The sequence below is a fragment of the Empidonax traillii genome, unplaced genomic scaffold (assembly GCF_003031625.1).
Source record: "Empidonax traillii isolate 1590-97213 ecotype Southwest subspecies unplaced genomic scaffold, ASM303162v1 scaffold91:size2966241, whole genome shotgun sequence".
Lineage (NCBI taxonomy): Eukaryota > Metazoa > Chordata > Aves > Passeriformes > Tyrannidae > Empidonax > Empidonax traillii.
Window position 1 is genome coordinate 1,891,736 of NW_020955284.1, and position 17,182 is coordinate 1,908,917.

The 17,182-nt window shown below is 44.7% G+C and overlaps 1 protein-coding gene across 2 annotated transcripts in view; it reads left to right on the forward strand.

Moving 5' to 3' along the window:
* The first annotated feature begins 771 nt into the window (after positions 1–771).
* The window catches only part of TAF4 (TATA-box binding protein associated factor 4), a 36,243-nt gene continuing 19,832 nt past the window's right edge, over positions 772–17,182 (forward strand). For both annotated transcript variants that reach the window (XR_003571002.1, XM_027881636.1), the window contains exons 1-2: positions 772–1,131; positions 3,102–4,190. Coding sequence is in view for 1 of the 2 variants with exons in the window: in XM_027881636.1 (XP_027737437.1) it covers positions 816–1,131; positions 3,102–4,190 (1,405 nt within the window). In the remaining variant the exon portion in view is untranslated. The remainder of the gene's footprint in view (positions 1,132–3,101; positions 4,191–17,182) is intronic.

A 17,182-nucleotide genomic window follows, 5' to 3' on the forward strand; every position in this document is an offset into this window, starting at 1 on the left:
GCGGGGATCGCCCCGCCGTGCCGGCTCGCAGCTGCGACTGGACCGTTCAAAATCGCCGTCTCCCTCCTTCTCTTTTCTCCCCCCCGCCTCCCCTCTCTCCTCTCCCTTTTCCCTGCGCGGCGCCCGGGCTCGCAGCGCTTTCCCCGGCCCGTGCTGAGTCAGACCGCGCCCGGCGCCCGCCCCCGCGGCTCGGCCGCGCCGAGGGGCTGCGGCCCCCGGGTCGCCCCGCTAGCGGCGGAGGGAGGGAGGGAGGCAGGCACAGGGGCTCCTCCTCGCCCGCTGCCCCCGCCCGGGTCTGGGTGTGCGCCCCGCCCGCCCCGCCGGTGGATCAGTTACACGCAGCTGGCACAGGTGCGGGGCGCCCTTCAGACTCGCGCCGGCGGGGGAGACCCGGACGCAGGGAGCAGCAGGGAAAAACATGCAGCCATTTTGGGCCGAGGCAGACAAAGGGCGGCCGCGGCCGCTCCCCCCGCCCCGCTCCGCACGGGCTCCCCGCGTCAACCCGCGCCCGCGGCGCGGCCGCCCCGAAGGGGCCGCAGCCCCCGCCCGCCCCGCGGCCCGCGCGGAGCCGCCGCCGCCGCCACCCGACTCCCAACTAAGCCTTCGCAGCCATTTGCACGGCCTTTTATAGCGCGGGCGCCGGCCAATCAGCGGCGGGCGGAATCCCTGGCCGGCCCGGTGATGTGAGGGCCGGGCGCGCGCGCGTGCGCGGTGGGCGCGGGGGGAGCGGGTGCGAGCGGGGCGGGGGGAGGAGGGAGGAGTGAGAGGGGAGGGGGGGGAGGAGGGAGCGCTCACAGGAACCCTCCGAAAAAAAGATGGCGGCGGGCTCGGATCTGCTGGATGAGGTTTTCCTGAACACGGAGGTGGATGAGAAGGTGGTGAGCGACCTGGTGGGCTCCCTGGAGTCCCAGCTGGCGGCCTCCGGCCACCACCACCAGCACCACAAGGCGCAGGAGCCCCTGAGGGCCGCTGGGGGGCTGCTGGGGAACCATGTTGTGAGCGGCAGCAGTAGCAGCAGCAGCCCAAGCCCCAGCCCTGGAGGAGTAGTAGTAGGAGGCAATGCTAATGCCCAAACAGAGAGCGGCAGCGGCAGCAAGATGGGACTGAGTGCCCCAGAGATCACAAAAGCAGGTAACGTGGGCAGGGGTGGGGGGCTCTGAGGGAGAGGGGCCCTCCCCTCCCCCCACTCCCCAGCTCCCGCTGCCTCCTTCCCTCTCTGCTTTCCCCCCTTTTCCCTCTCTCCTCCTTCTCGTTGTGGCAGGAGCGGGAGTGCAAAGGGTGGTATCGATCACACGGGGGAGAGCCTCCCCTCATCATGCCCCCTCGGTGTGTATCCGCGCCTCTGCTCCCTCCCCTTTATTTTCCCTCCTCGCCCGTGCTTACTCGAGGGTGTTGGATCATGTGTGGGGGCAGCCGCCCCGCAGAAGGAGCCGGCAGTGCCCGTCCGTGACTCTGCCGGTCCCCTCAGCTTTTCCTGCCCTTGTTGCTGGAGTGTAAAAGGGCTCTGTTAATCCTGGGGGCTGAGGGGAGGCAGAGCCCACCCCCTCGGTCATGGCTGTGCCTCCCGTGCCGCCTGTGACTGCTCCCCTTCCCTTCCCAGGGGTGGAGGTTATGGGGGGGATTCCCTCTCGATAATGCCGCCTTAGCTGTCTGTGTAAATGCTCCTTCCCCTCCCCCTTCGCTGTTGCTGAAGTGGAAGGGGGTGTTATTAATCATGACACCTATTTCCTGTAGAGGAGGAAGCGAGGGGGGATTTCAAGGGGAGGAAGTCCCTCAAAATGCTTTCCCCCCCCCTCCCCAATATCTGCCTGACTAGATATTCCCCCCCTCACTCCCTCCCTTGTTCCAGGGGCTTGCAGGGGGCATCCAACACCTCCCGTTCCTCCTCTGCCCTCAAGGGGGGGTTGTCACAACGCCGGGTCCCAGCAAGGGGGGGAATTCAGGCCACAGCACCCCACCTTGCACAGCGCCTTCTCCCACCCGCCCACCCCCGGAGCTGCCTGGGAATATTCCCCCCTTCGTGCTGGGAGGGTTGTAAGGGGGGCAGTGTGAAGGCTGAGACTGAGGGCTCACTACATGGGAATGGAGGGAAGCTGTTTTTTTCAGGGGGATTGGGAGGAATGTCTCCCCAGAATCTCTCTGCAATTCCTCCCCTCCCCCCCACTTTTTTTTTTCCTGCTTTCTACTTGCTGAAGTGTAAGAAGATACTACAGACCCTCTGTTATGATTGATGAAGCTCTTCTAGGAGGATCTCCTTGACCCTTATAACGTGCATCTCAGTGTCTCTCTGTCACTATTCTTTTCCCATTTCTGTCTCCTTTAGGGCCAGGACCTGGACTGTGTATGATTGTACTTGTGATAACACCAGGCCTCATCAAGGGGCATGAGGATTATTCAGGACAAGAAGCTACATCATCTTGTCCTTTCTGAAACCCAGCTTTGTTTTTTATTTATTTATTTTTAACTGTCTCTGGCTGTGGGAACTTCAGGTCCATAAGAACAAATTCTGTAATAAAGAGAAGGGGTCTTCTAGCAACCTACTTGAGGTCCTGCAGTACTTCTTATCTTGCCAGGCCGATGTTTTGCTTTCCTTTCACTTTTCATATTTTGCTGTTGTTGAATCTCCTGATCTGATTGACTTACTCTGTAGGACACGACGGGATTAGAGAGTAATATGTGCTGGATATAGGGAATATGTCTCAATTATGTGTCTTGCATGGCCATTTTTCCCTCCTTACAGTTGCAGTCCTTTTGCTAAGTGTGATGTCAGGCTCTAGAATGGGGAAGAGGTCTAAGATGATCTTCTTCTTCCCTTCTTTTGGTTCAGATTAAATCTGTTTTCCCTGTTTTGTCTTACTGTAGAGTCAAAGGCAGGGGTTTAGGTTAAGATATTCAATTAATATTGAATCTGCCAGAGTTTGGTTGGAAATTGAAGGCTTCAAGATAATGTCTTCAAAGCCATGTTCAGTTTGTACTCTGTCCTGTTTTCCTGGCTTCAGGCAGGCAGCCTGGGAGATGGAGAAGACCTGGTGATGAGGGAGAACATTCTGTCTTCTCTTCTTGCTCATTCTCTCTGTTTATGCCTTGCTGTTGTTTTGCAGGAGCAGGAGGAGTACAGGGGGGTGTTATTAATCATAACACCAGGTCCCAGACTTCAGCTCTGGATGGAGCCACCACAACTAGCACCAGCACCACCACTGCAGCAGCAGGAGGATCTGAAGTCACTGCTGCTCCAGGGACCCTCAGTCAGGGCAAATCGGTGGTTATCAGCACCATGGCAACTGCCTTGTCCACCAGGAATGGCAAGATTGGGACCACAACAGTGCAGACTTTGAATGGGAGTAACGTGGTGATGAACTCTCACCACACAGGAAGTGCTGCTTTCTCTGGGACTCCTGTGACCGCCAACCCCGCTCCCGCACCTGCTGTTGCCCCTCTCGTTAACAATGGACCTGGATCCGTGGGGAAGGGAAACACTGTTAATGCTGTTTTGCCCTCAGCTTCCAACACTGTCATCCAGACTTCTTTCCTTAACACTGCTGTGTCCTCTGCATCTTCCTCCTCGCCCACAGTTATCTCCTCACAGCCACCGCCGAGCGTCGGGACCGGGGCGCCCACGGTGACGCTCGTGAGGCCCCCGATCCACACAGCAGGACCCACGGTAGCTGCAGCTGGTGCAGCCACTCAGAATGGGAGCAATACTGTGATCAATTCAACCATCAGTGTGGGGAGTTTTCCTGCTGTTGCCACAGCCACTGTGGGATCTGGAGTTTCCCTCCAGACATCGCTGGTGAACAGCCAGTCTGGTTCCGCTGTGCCAGCAGCTCCTGCCACACAGGTCATCAAATCTGAGTCTCCTAAAACTATAGTCCAGGCAGTGTCCCAACAGCAGACGCTGGCTACTGGTGGCCAGCCCAGTACTACAGGGGGTAACATGATTATTGGGCAAACTATACAAGCTGGGCTCTCCAATGTTGCTCCCAATCCTGGTGGGATACCTCCTGCGGCTCCTGGCACCCCCACAGGAATGGCTAAAGGCACTGCCAACACGGTGGCACAAACTCTGCCGAGGACTCCAACACCAACTACCAGTGGAATCAGAGCAACTTTGACTCCTACAGTTTTAGCACCTCGTTTGCCTCAGCCACCTCAGAATCCGACTAACATTCAGAACTTTCAGTTACCACCAGGTAAGTAAGAGGATTGAGGGATTTTGTTTTTGGAAGTGTATTTCTTGCAGGGAGAAAGAGTTCCAAGTAAGATTCCTTGCTGTTTAATTGTGAATTGTGGAAAAGGCATTACATGTAACAATGGGAATCGTCTGGTGTTTGGTAGTAGCATAGTAGCATTCCACTACTCAGAGTATGACTTCGGGTGACTGGAAAGTATTTTCAACAGTAATAATTTGAAAATAACTCTTCCTGGTATCTTTGTTCCAGTGTGAGTGTAGATGAAGTTGCAAACTGCCAAAGTGTGACAAGGGAATGTTATGCAATGAAATGTTGATATTTCATTTTCAAGAAAGGCATTTTGACTTTTCAGTTTGTTTTGTCAGTAGCTTGTAACCTTCACGTGCTGCTCAGTTCCCTCTCTGTCCCTGCGTGCCCTCAGTACCACAGAGCTCTGGTGAATAGAGAAGCAGCAGATACAACACGAGACAACTGCCTTCCTTTTGCTTTAAATACCTTCAAAGTCTGACTTAAAAACTCTCAGATTTGAAGCTTATGATCATCTTTTTAGTCACTGGCATTCTGATACAAAAGGCAGACTTCCTATGTCCTTACCTCACCCTGTTGTGTCTAGGGCTGCAGCGTTTGTAGTAGCTAGTCTCGTGCTTAGTGCTGAGCATCTCTGGACAAGGAATCTAGTCCTGAACTCAGTGAGTGAGTAAAAACGAGGATGAGAAGCATTTCTTTGCTGAGAACTGGTCTATCCCTCCTTAAATATCCTAAATTTGGAGATTTTAAGGTTATATATTTGCTATTATTTTGAGCCAGGCTTGTTACTTGTATCTGCTTTGATTTTTGACTGAAAATACTTGTGTGAACCTACACGTTGCTTCCTGTCTTCCTAATAATACATTCAATAGCTGTATTCTTACTCTTCAGTGTTTTCAGGGCAGTGTACAAAGAACAGCTAATTAAATTTTGCTGTGAATGCCGAGTGAAGTCAGTGGTGGTTGTGTATCATCTATTTCAAGTGGTCTTGGTAAAAATACATCTCTTGGAGTTCCTGACCAACCTCAGAGCAATGCACCTGTCACATAAAGTAGATCAGGAACTGTGCTGTGTTACTACACACTGTCTTTTTGTGTAATATAGTATCAGTGGTATGTGCTGCCATGTAGTTTGATGAAGTCTGTCAAACATTCTGGGTATCCAAGTTTTAACTGGCAAAAATATTTCTCCTTTTTTTTTTTTTTCTTTATAGAAGATTATTCCCTATATGAGTAAATGGAATGACAATGTTGCTAATTTAAAAAAACAGCAGGAAAACTCAGATCTTGAAATCCCAGTGCTTCATTTGAACCTTGTAAATTGATAGGCTAGAAAATCCTTATTTATTTGTTTATTGCCATACCGTATCAAAGGATTGTTCAGGTTTACAGTCTGTTGCCATGTATACCTACGTTTTTGTTAATACTGCATTATAAACCTGACTATGGGGAAAAATACTCCTGTGGAGTCCAATGGGACCTTTTTTCAGGTGACTGATGTTTTCAAACTGCCACAAGGTACTGAAATGCGTTACTCTGAGAAGCAGCATTGCCAGTCCTTACGCAAAATTGGACTGTAAATTTGCTTCTTTGGAGTTCTCGATAGATCAAAGTAAAACAATATAAGTTCTAAGCACTTGGGTTTTTATTAAGCACTTTTCTTGTCTCTCCTACACTTTAAGAAATATTTATAACTTCAAAAGAATAAGCATGATTTAAAATAAGCAAGTGTTATGTGACTGGATACATAGAAATTGGAAATTGGGTTCTTACATGACAAGACAGCCTTAATATGGAAAAAGAATTATTTTTTTTTTTTTAGTGAAACAGATTATTTTTCTTTTAAATTGCTTTGACTTGTTTGTTATACTTTCCAAAGTAGCCAACTTTGAAAATGTTTTGTATAAATAATTTCTTTCAATACACTTAAGAATTGGTGGATGCTGAGCTCTTACAAATGTCTCCCAGGTTCAAGGGCCAAGCGCCTCTGCAAGTCTGGCCACCTGCAACTGCTGGGATCTTTAGCAGAGTGCAGGTACATTCCTAGTGAAAGGAGGATAGGTGGCTGTGCTTTTGAAATTGTATTTCAAATCGGAGCATCGTAAGACAGATTTTTGGAGGCAGTTTGGTGGGATGAAGCTGCAGCTGCAGTGCCTGCGTGCTGTGCACCTACTGCATGCATCACATTTGCATTCACAAGTTTGTTTTTAAAAGTTAGTAACGTGTGCTAGTAAGAGTTTCTGAGACTTAGTGCTTGAAATCGTACACTGCACACACAGCTTTTTACACCAAGAATTACAAACACTTAGAAAGAAGGTTCTGATGGAAGGTTTGACCAATAAACAGCACATGTTTTACGGTTATTTTCTTACCCAGAATCACTGTTTCTAGCTCTCCAAAATACAGTTTGTGTCACACATATGGAAAGCAGAATATAAAATGTCAGTGAGTGTTATTAACCTGGGCCTTGAAAACTGGAAACCTTTCAAGGTTTCGAATGTTTTCTTGAAAAGAGCATGTGGGAAACAAGCTCATTCAATGGTCTTTAAAACAGAGGACTTTTAGAATAATTCTTTGTATGAATTCAAGGCAATTGTGCAACAAACCTCAACTGACCAACCGGAGATGTTTGAAGAGCCAATGGGCCATGGTTGCTGTGACCTTGCTGGATTTTGGTGTATTGATTCTCTAAGCAACTGGAATACTGAGAGTATCCGTGCACTAGTAGTGGTTTTCCACTAGTGACATCTTTGAGGAAGAGGACTCTTGCACTTGGTCTTTTCTTCAGGAGCCTGTGTTTGAAACTCTGTAGTCCAATTGGGCAGATTTGGGTAATGATGGTCCCAAAATAACCTTATTTATACCTTCTTAGCAGAGACGTGGAAATATCGTGAGATGATTTGTAGGGGGCAGGAACAGAAGTTTCTCTTTATACAATCTTGTTTTAAGGATGCAACATCTACTGAAACTGTGACTGAAAATAAATTGAATGAAGTTTGTTGTTTCCGAGTACTTCAGTAATGTGAAACATGTTCTGTAGAGTAATATGGTAAGAAGTAGGAAAATCAGTGAATTTGTTAAAGCAGTAAATCAGTGTTTAGCTGTTACAGGTGCTTAGAAAAACCTGCATGAAAATATGACTGGGGTTATGCCCTAAAATTTGTCTTCTGCATTGTACAAGTTTGTAAAATGTTTAGAGGTCATTGCTGACACAGAATAGAATCATCTTGTAAAATGGCAAAACTTATGTACTTAAAAATCACTTTTGAAAATACCATCTTGTCCAGCCAGTGCTGTAGTACAAACCCAGCACTGTGAGGTTGTACCTGCTTTAGCACTACTGTCAGTTTGGGGTTCAAAGATTTGGTTTCTCTTCTTGCAGTGTTGTCACTCTGCTGCTTGATCTTTATGTACAAGCATCTCATGATAAGTTTTTAAGGTGCCTGCTTAGAGAAAGGAGCAGATTGGCGAGTGCTGTAGGTTTATGGTAAGAACAGTACAGTGCAGGTGGCTATGAAGAATTTTCTCTATTAGCTTAGGTAGAATTGAAATCTAGAAACTTTCACTTCCTCCTTTCCCCTGTTTTATTTTACCTACTGAGTAACTGTTTGTACTTACAGAAATTTGGTGGCTTGATCCTAAAGGCAAACTCTTTTTTTTTTTTTTCCTAAATAAATACAATTCTGTGACAGTCCTGTTTGAAGATAACAGATAGGATGGGTTGTCTTTATGTTTTGGTTTTTTTTACTTCTGCAATCATGACCAGTGTTCCCACTGGCAGTAGTGCAGCTGTAGTAGAACTGCTGTCACAGAGTTGTTTTGTTTTGTATCTAAAAATAAAACTTCTTTATTACTTTCCCAAAACTCAGTTGGATCTGCCAGTAGCTGAAGACAGGGAATGAGACAAGACTTCTTCGTTACTTTCTTCCTGGAGGGCATCTCATGGGCCATTTCTTTGCTGAGGACAGGATGGGCCCTTTCTAGACTGAGAAACTGCTGGCGCCCCTTTAACGTGGAATGTTCCAGAGCTCTGAACGTTTCCAGTGGTTAAAACTTTCTGTTGATGCTTTCCAGAAGCAAAGGGTACCCTGAGGAGCGTTGTACATCTGCAGATCCTGGAAGATGTACCATGTGAATATGCACCCTCAAGGTTTCCTTCATGGCCTTGGAGGCTCAAAACTTCACTTGGTGTTAAACAGGAGCTTCTTTTGTAGAAAGTGATCAGTTTTTAGCTTTGTTCACTATCCAGGAAGGATTTGAACTTAGGCCTTGGCTACAGTGGCTTTAGGATGGGAAAGAGTGGGCTCAGGTCCTTTTCACTTGAGCAGTCATACATTTTGGAGCTGGAGCAACTGAAAAAAAACTTCTGCAGGAGTAATTCCATTTCTTTCAGTTGGGAGTTGGGGTAGTGGGTGGTTGGGCAAAGGAGAGTGTATAAAAAATGGAGAGAAGTGACAGCTGAGACGAAAGAAACAAACAATTTGTGTTACTTTTTTATATTGAGTGCCTCATTCCTTGGGTTACTTTGTACTTGAAACATGTACCCCAGAAGCGCCCAAAGGAACTAGAACGTGGATAGATGAGGAAATCGTCAGACTTCCCTAATATAAGAATTACAGAAAGGAATGATAGAAATACTATGAAGTAGTGGAATGTGGTTGTTTCTATTTCTCACTAACTAGTAAGCAAGTTCAAACATATCCTCATTATAGTTTCCCTGTATGTTGCATGTGCTGCCAATATTATGCCTGTTAAGTGTGTTGGCATGGCTTGATTTTGTTAAAAATAATGTCTGTAATGCACCATGACAATAGGAGCTCCTTAAAGTACTTATAGGATGTTTTACTTTCAAAGCATTTTACAAAACTTAATCCTTGCAACATGCCTGTGTGGTTGGTAAATAAAGTAGTATGAACTCTGCTTTAGAGCTGGGGGAAAGAGCAACTTAGAGAAGTTCTGACTTGCCCAAGGCCATGCAGGAATCGATATTTTGCCAAGACTAGAGCTTGGGAGTCCTACACTTGGCGTGGAAAGTGGTATCTCCCTTTCTGAAAGATAACTGTGGATCTCCTCTGCAGAACTCTTCTGGGTGAGGGGTGGATTTTATGTGCAAATCATTCATCAGCAAAAGGAACATTCTGCTTTATTTGGAATCTGCTACATCAGATTTGCCATATGTCGCCAGACTGAAAGTTGTGTTTGTTCGCATTGCAACTTCCATAACTGAGGAATCCATCCTGCATCCTGGGGTCCTTTGTACCCCAAAGGACCTGAGGCTCAGAGCTGTGCAGTAGGATTTTTTGGCTCTCTTGAAAAGGGTGTCTCAGTGTTTTGCACATCTGATAAGAGTGGCTCGTTAAGTGATGGGATCTAATGGGAATATAATTGTGATTCCGTTAAGCTATGAAAGCTACTGACTTTGACTACATATTGTTCACTTCTGTTGTGGAAAACACTCTCGTTCCCAACAGCCTGTATGTCTATATACGCTTCAAATTGTGGTCTTCCGGGTTTTTTGGGTGTCACTAGACTTATGATAAAGGTTATTGGTCAAGTGAGTGATTTATTTCTTTTGAGCTGTTTTGCACTCTACAAGAAGTTGTGTGTTTTCCATCTCTGAAATCCACCAGGTTACTTATGAAATGCAGCTTCTTGGTTTGAGGACCTCAAATTTGGATGCTGCCTAGGACTTGAATTCCTTACTAACGCAGGATGCTGCAGCAAAGTTAGCAAACTGAGGTAAAAATGCGTTTTGGGCACTGATAAGATACAAATTAGTAGGTGTCACAAACTCCTCAAATAAAATGTTTTGGTGTATGAAAACTCTTACTATTGTCTGTCTTCCCTGTTTTGGGAAATAGGCTATAAATAGACCTCTAAAAATTTTTTGGAACTAGTTCAAAAACACAGTTGAAAATACTGATATTTAAACTACCTGGGTTTTCAGCAGAGGAGATATTGGTGTGTGGAAATGTTGCTTTCTGTTCTCATAAAAACTGGGTGATCAAAAGTGAGTCTGCTCAGAAGGAACTGGACATAGAAGTCACTTTACACATTAAACACTTTTTGTTACTATAGGCAGTTTTTGTCAGACGTACTCAAAATCAGCATTTTTACCTGAAAACAGCTACTCTTGTCAAGGTTATTCTCTGTGTTGAAACTTTATGAATGTTTATAACTCCATTTATCTGTCTGACTCTGCTCCTTGAATTTGATGCTATTGCTTTATGTCAAAAAAAAAGGCTTCTGCTAGTTGGAAGACTTAGCAGGTTTAGCTTTATTAGGCAATGTTATCTCTCACGAAAGAAGGTTTGAAAATCTAGTGGCACAAAGAAAATAATTTTGAAACTACAACAACCAAAGGCAATGATGGAAAGGAGATTTAGCCATAGGTAACAGTTATTTCAGGTGCATTATGAACTGGGAAGCTCAGAGCACCTCCACAGGGATGTTCCTGTTACAGGGAGTTGTGTGATCCTGGAATGTTGCTGAAGGTTCCCTGGTGCACTCCTGGGACTGGACCCTCGGGATGCCCCTGTCCCATTGACAGGTTGCACACGGTTGTTGTACAGAGATGGTGGCTGTGGGGATGGTCAGCCTTTGTTTTTGTGCTCTTACGGGTTGTTAATCCATTACCTTTAATTTGTTTGGAAGCTAATTAAGATCTTGCCTAAGTGCGAGAAGTTGTGTATTTGTACTGATAAAGGTTTCTTCAAAGTTGTAAAAGCTTTCTTGTCTGAATCCAGTTTTTGCTGTATCAGCCCTCTTGCATCTGGTTCCTCATAAGAGAAGCAAAATACAATAAGCTGCTTCTACAAGAGCAGGGTTGTGTTCACACTGCAGATTTTAAGACTAAATTGGTGTGGCAAAACATCCAGCTCAGATGTTGAGAGAAGCATAAAAACTGCGCACAGACCAGGCTGTAATTAAACAGGTGTACAGACTGTGTGATCGCTCATATTTCAGATTAGATGAGGCTTTGCTTTTCACTGAGGCTATGGACACACAAATGGAGCTTGTTGGTGGTTTTAAACCTTTTAGGACAGTGTTACCTCAGCTTACTCTAAACATTTTTACCCCAGTTCCGTTCTGTGGTAATTTCTTTCCAGAAATGCTGGTTGTCTTCTGGAGGTGTGGGTATCTCAAGGAACTGAGAGCCAGTTTTTTACCACAAAGCCTCCTGTCTTGGAGTAATTTTCTTCAGGTGTCTTTAGCATAATATTTAATGTAAAATGAAATTGTCCTGGAAGCCTTTAAGGATTTTCTTAAACCATAGAATGTCTTTTAATGAGGACAGAACCTTGATTATCATCACTTTATAGAGGTATAGATTATCAATAGTCAAGAAAGAGGTGATAATCATAAGGAATTGATACACCTGCGTCCTGTTCCTGCAGTGAGATCTGCTCAGTACCTCAGTAGAGCTGTCTTAAGGCACTGTACAAACGTAGCTAATCTTTTGTCTGTAACTGTTGGAAGGCTAGAAATAAAAATATGAGTTTCTATACTTACATTACCATGATCAGAAAGTTACACTTTGAATATCAAAGGTTGATTCTCAGCAAAGTGCATAAATAGGTTTGAATCCTTGTAGCCAGGGGTGGTGCTTTTGCTGTGTATTTATACAGAATTTAGTGCAAGGTCTGACTGGGATACCAAGCTCTTTTTTGTGGGATTTAGAAAAGTATATTGATAAAAATTAAGTGACTTTTTGCCATTGCAGAGCTCTATAAATTGGTATTGTAAGTTATGAATTATGAGTAACGTTTGGTGCATTTTTCCTTAAAATACATTACTAAAATAAGTTTGTGTTGTAATCAGTACCTGGACAATGAGTAACATAAAATTTACAGGAGTGCGTAATGTTATTTTACAAGGCTGGCATGACTGTTCTATGACTTCTATTGATTCAAGTAAGCCTCTCTAGTAAGAGTGGTCTAACTTATGATTATAACTTGATTAATATACGCTTCTGAGAGTAGCTGAACTGTTAAAAGCTATCACAGTGCTTTTGTGCAGAATAAAGCACGTGGTGGACAGACTGTGCTGACAACCAGTATAGTTGAAAAATGTGCGCTCTAGATACCGGGGTATAAACAAAACCAAACAATGAGGTGTGGTGCCGTGCTCGAGCCTTTCTGAAATGGTTTGAGGGGGCAGCAAGGCTGTAGTAAGTTGTCTGCACACCTTCCTTCAGTTTATTAATCAGATATTTCTGTAAGGGAGGGTTGGACTGAGAACCTCTGTCCGAATGCAGAATAACATCAGGTGCACTCGGCCGAAGTGGCGGAGTGGCGAGTGGGACCAGTTGTGCTCACATGAGTCAGAGGTACCAGCTCTGAGGAGTAACACTGGGGAATTGCAGCACTGGTGCAATTGACAGAGGTGACCAGGAGAGTGTTTGCTGAGGGATCAGGGTGGGGATGTCAGGAGACGAGATCTGGAGCAGGAAGGCTGAGAGTGGCTGAACTGTGTGGAAGTTAATAGACAGGCGTGAAGAGTTGTTGGTTTTTAATAGACATACGTGCGGTCGTGTTTGCATTGGTATTAAGGGTGGATTGGGAGAAGATACAAGTGTTCATGCCCTGAGCTTCAGCCTCTTATTTCCTTTCATTCTTCCTTTTTTGCAGTGTATCATTTGGTTTTCTTTCCTTCCCTGTCCTCCATGGGGGAGGGGGAGAGAAGGCACTAATTATTTATAAGTGTTAGTCATACCCAGTCATTAAGCTTAGTCACTACTCAGGACTGTGCATTTGATGGTTGGTAAAAATCAAAACGAGACCTGATTTTGTGTAAAAGCTTTCTGAATTCAAGCTTACAGGTGTGAAAATAGTTCTGTTTCTGTGTGCAGACTAACTGAAAAAGCAGAGCTATTTAATAAATGTTGCTATCAGCCAAATGACATGTAATATCATGTCCCCGTTGATAGTTTGTATTGAACTTGCAGGCGTAGCGTTTGGCATATTCTCAAAGCAGAGTAACTTCTGTATGGGCAGTGAGAGAGGCGTGGAATCCCAGAGGAGGATGTGGAGGGAACCTTTCCACTGAGGCTGCCCTGGGGAGCTGGCAGTCAGTGAAATTGTCCAGTGTCAGGTCCCCACAGCCCTGCGTGAAAAGGTGGCATCAGCAAAGGGTTTTCTCACTGCTGAAGTTACAAAGGGCACATACCTGGAGTAGGGAATTCACAGTGGGGACAAATTGAAGGAATCCACTTTTTATGGGTTTTCATGCACTTAGGTGGTGTAGGGTATTGCTTTTTGAAGGAAGAAAACAATAATTTAAAGCATTTAAGGCATTACTCCCCATTAAGTGTGTGTGTGTGCAGGCTGTGGTAAATGCAAAGTAGATTGGCCATTCCCATTCAGCACAACGTTGATATGCCTTGGTTTAGACAATCTGTTTGTCACAAATGAAGACTAGTTGAGTTTTAAAGTCTCCTATTGAACTTAACAGAGGAAAAGAATTAGTGACAATTTTGTCTTCCTTTCTGAAGACCAAATCTGATTTTGTTATAACTGCATTGTTGTATGATATAAATATATTGAAAATGGCAGAGCTAAATCTGAATCACTTGGAGATCAATAATTAAAGCAATTGGTTTAGCTCTCGATAGTGTTTTTCTTAGCTCTTGCTACATCAGACTAAAGACAGATTTGTGTGATGATTGGGTTGCAATTTAACAGAGCACTCTGATGTTTTGGCTTTGTATGCTTGACTAGAAAGGAATGTTAACACACTTTCAAGGAATATAGCTTTCCAGAGAAGTCAGAGTAGCTTCAAATCACATTGTTGTTGAAGCATTTGTCAATTGTTGCTATATAAATTGATATATTTCCCAGAATGATTCTTGCACACCTTTTCAACGGAGCAGGTAAGATTTTTTTTCCATATGGGATCACTGTTAAATGCAGGGGCTTTTTGGCTCTCCAGCATGACATTATTCCGTTAACTATATTCTTAGAAGACTTGTGAATCAATGCTTTACAAATGATTCACTTCCTCACCTTTTAGACAGTACAGTTGAGTTCTGTAATTTGAAACTGAATTCTTGCATAGTAAGAGTAAGCAAAAGCTTTTAAAATGAGGTTGAATTTTTTGTCTGTGGACTCTTTAGTAAGAAAAAAGAGACAGCTTTTCATAATACGAACTTGTGTACTTGGTCTGTACAAAATACTCTTTCTGTGCACTGCAGTCAGGATTCTTGAGGATTTTTGCAAATGTATCTTTCACTCACGTTGGCAATAATCATAAATCAACTGTTAAAGAATCAGCATTTCCAAGACCGTAAGGATTAGTTTTGATCTGTATGTGCAGGTTGGGCGTGTGGAGAAAGGGCTAATGGCAAACAGTGGAGCACTATAGTAAACTTTTAGGCATTGGATCTGGGTAGAATTTTACTTTATTCCAGAGTGGCAGGAGCTGAAAAGTAAACAGAGTGGTGTGCTTTTGTAGTTCTTGTCCAAAACTCTGTGCCGTGCCAGTCTTCACTATGGGTAATATTTAGTGCCTGTTGGGAGAGACTCCAAGTGTTTTGTATTGGAGATGCTCTGAAGCAACAACTGACAGTCATGGCATGTTTTTTCATGCTAAGTTGTAACTCACCTTCAGCACAGCAGGTGCCCTACAGACGCGTGGGCACAGTGTGCACTGTGTGCTCAGTGCAGCCCTGCAGAGCCTCAACTTCATGGCTTTGGGGTGCCCATTCCTCTGAAACAAGCTGTGAGGGAATCTGGTACACACTCTCAGGTTGCTCCAGCGTGCTGGACAGCTCTAGCTCTGCTGGCAGTTTTATGGCCTGCAGACCTGCAGCTGAGCAGGGAACGTATCTGCTACTAACTCGTGTTTGTACAGCCTGACCTCGTCGTGCCAGCGCAGGGGAGGCACTTCTGGAGCAGCTCAAGTCACACTTAGTGTTCATTTTGTGCTGGCTGGTTTGCGGGACCTGATACCTGCGCTATGGAGACTTCTCTGTCTCAGCAGGGTAACTGTTGTTATCTTGTGGAGCTGAGATGCCTTTATAGAAGTCATGAAACAACCATTTTGTTGATGAAACTCAAGAGCCTGGATCTCTGATGGTGTCAAAGGCTTCAGCGGGAAAGTTCAAGTAAAAGCTTTCTCTTGGCTTCTTGTGCAGCACAGGTCACCTGAGGTTCTAATCACCTAAACTTAAGCCAGAGCATTTAATGCAGCTGGTGCACACCTTTCATGAAGAGCAAAATAATGTGTCTTCAGTGACATCTAATCCACAGCTATGTTACCATTTACAGTTCTGTGCTATTCATCTTGACTTGTAATTCCCATTTCTCATGAACTGGTATATAGATTGTCCTTCATGAGCTGCTACACGTTCTGCTTACAGATGCTGCTCTTTGACATGTGTAAATAATTGTAAATGTGCTAGAAGTGGTCTGGTGTTAGGAAAGATTCCCCTAATTACCCAGGTTTTCATGGAGCTGCAGTGGACCAGCAGACTTCAACAGGTTCTTTCTGCTTTACCTGGCCCTTCATTCCTGTAGAGTTAGAACTTTTCCAGGTGGGTCAGTTACTGTGAGAGAAGGAATGGTGGATTGTTGGACAGCATTGATGTCAGTACCAGGTTGTCCATTCCTTTTCTGGAAAATAAAGGACATATATCTCTTCTGCTGAATGCTCTTCCTGTAGTTTGTACAGACAGCTATCTTTTTCTCCAGCTCTCTACAGTATTCCAGCTTTTTTCTACTGGAAAAATGTTAGAAACTTTGTGCTTTTATAAAGCTTTTTTTCATCTCATGGTCCCAGTATTACCTGGTCCAACGACCTAAAGAGCCTGGACTCGTCCCCTTTGCTTCAGATGGTTTTTGTGGTGTGTATGGCAACAACTCGCATAACCTTACAGACATTTGCTTTCTATTCTTTTGCAACAGAATCTCTTCTGACAATTCCATAGGGATACTCTCATAAAGCTTTCTCCTGCTAATATGGCACAGCCCACTTAGTATTACTGTCAGAATTTTCTGCCATGTCAAATGTTTGCAGCATCTTGCGACAAATGAGTGTGCGCTCGAGAGCTTAAGGCCCCAATGCTTTGACGTGGAGATAGATAACCTCCTAGTGAACTTCCCTGGCAAATCTAGTTAGGATTTGAAGATTTGTCGGATGTCAGTGGACTGTATGATCAATAACCTTCTTTTCTAGAGGTGTTTGTAAGGACTTTGATTTCCTACACAGGAAGCATCAATCCTCTAGTTATTCTTTCAGGCTTGGACGTTCTTTCTGAACACCAGCATGTGTGTGTATTGATTCTTTTCTGCCTAACCTGACCCCAGCTGTTTTTTCTTGGGAAATAAAGTTCAGTTACCTTTCTACTTTTAAGAAGAGAATTTCCTGCAAAAAGATATTCTCCATGCACTTTCAAGATCATACACTCATTAATTCTTCTGTCATGTCTCAGCTACTGAAAAAAACAACCTATTAAAGGCCTAGGTTCTGGATTAGACCATGAGCTACATTGAGTGTAATGAGCAAAATCTGTAAGCCTGAACCTTCTGTTCTTCTCTTCAGTGTCTGCATCGGGAAGAGAGATGTTGTCACTTGGGATCTGATAGGATCCTGTCTAGGGTTTGTATGTCACAGATAGGCAGGAGTTTTGTCCTTGCACACTGGTGTGAGACAAGCATGGGCACACTTTTTTGTGGTCCTCTTGTTAGATGCTTGCCAACTGTAGATGAAGTTCTTTAGTGTGTCACCTGTGGTGTGGATGGAGTCCCTGAGACATGGAGCATTTATCCTGAGAGGTGACATGTGGATACTCCTGCTGGGTATGGCAGTGAGAGGGGACAGTCTGCTGGACTGGAGATTTCCTCAGAACACTGATCTGAAGGTGCCTGCTGTACCTGCAGCAAGTTTTAACTCTCTCCTTGAGAAGTCCAACTCCTATAAATATTATCAATCAAGATTTACCAGCAAAACCTGGTAACAAAACAGGAA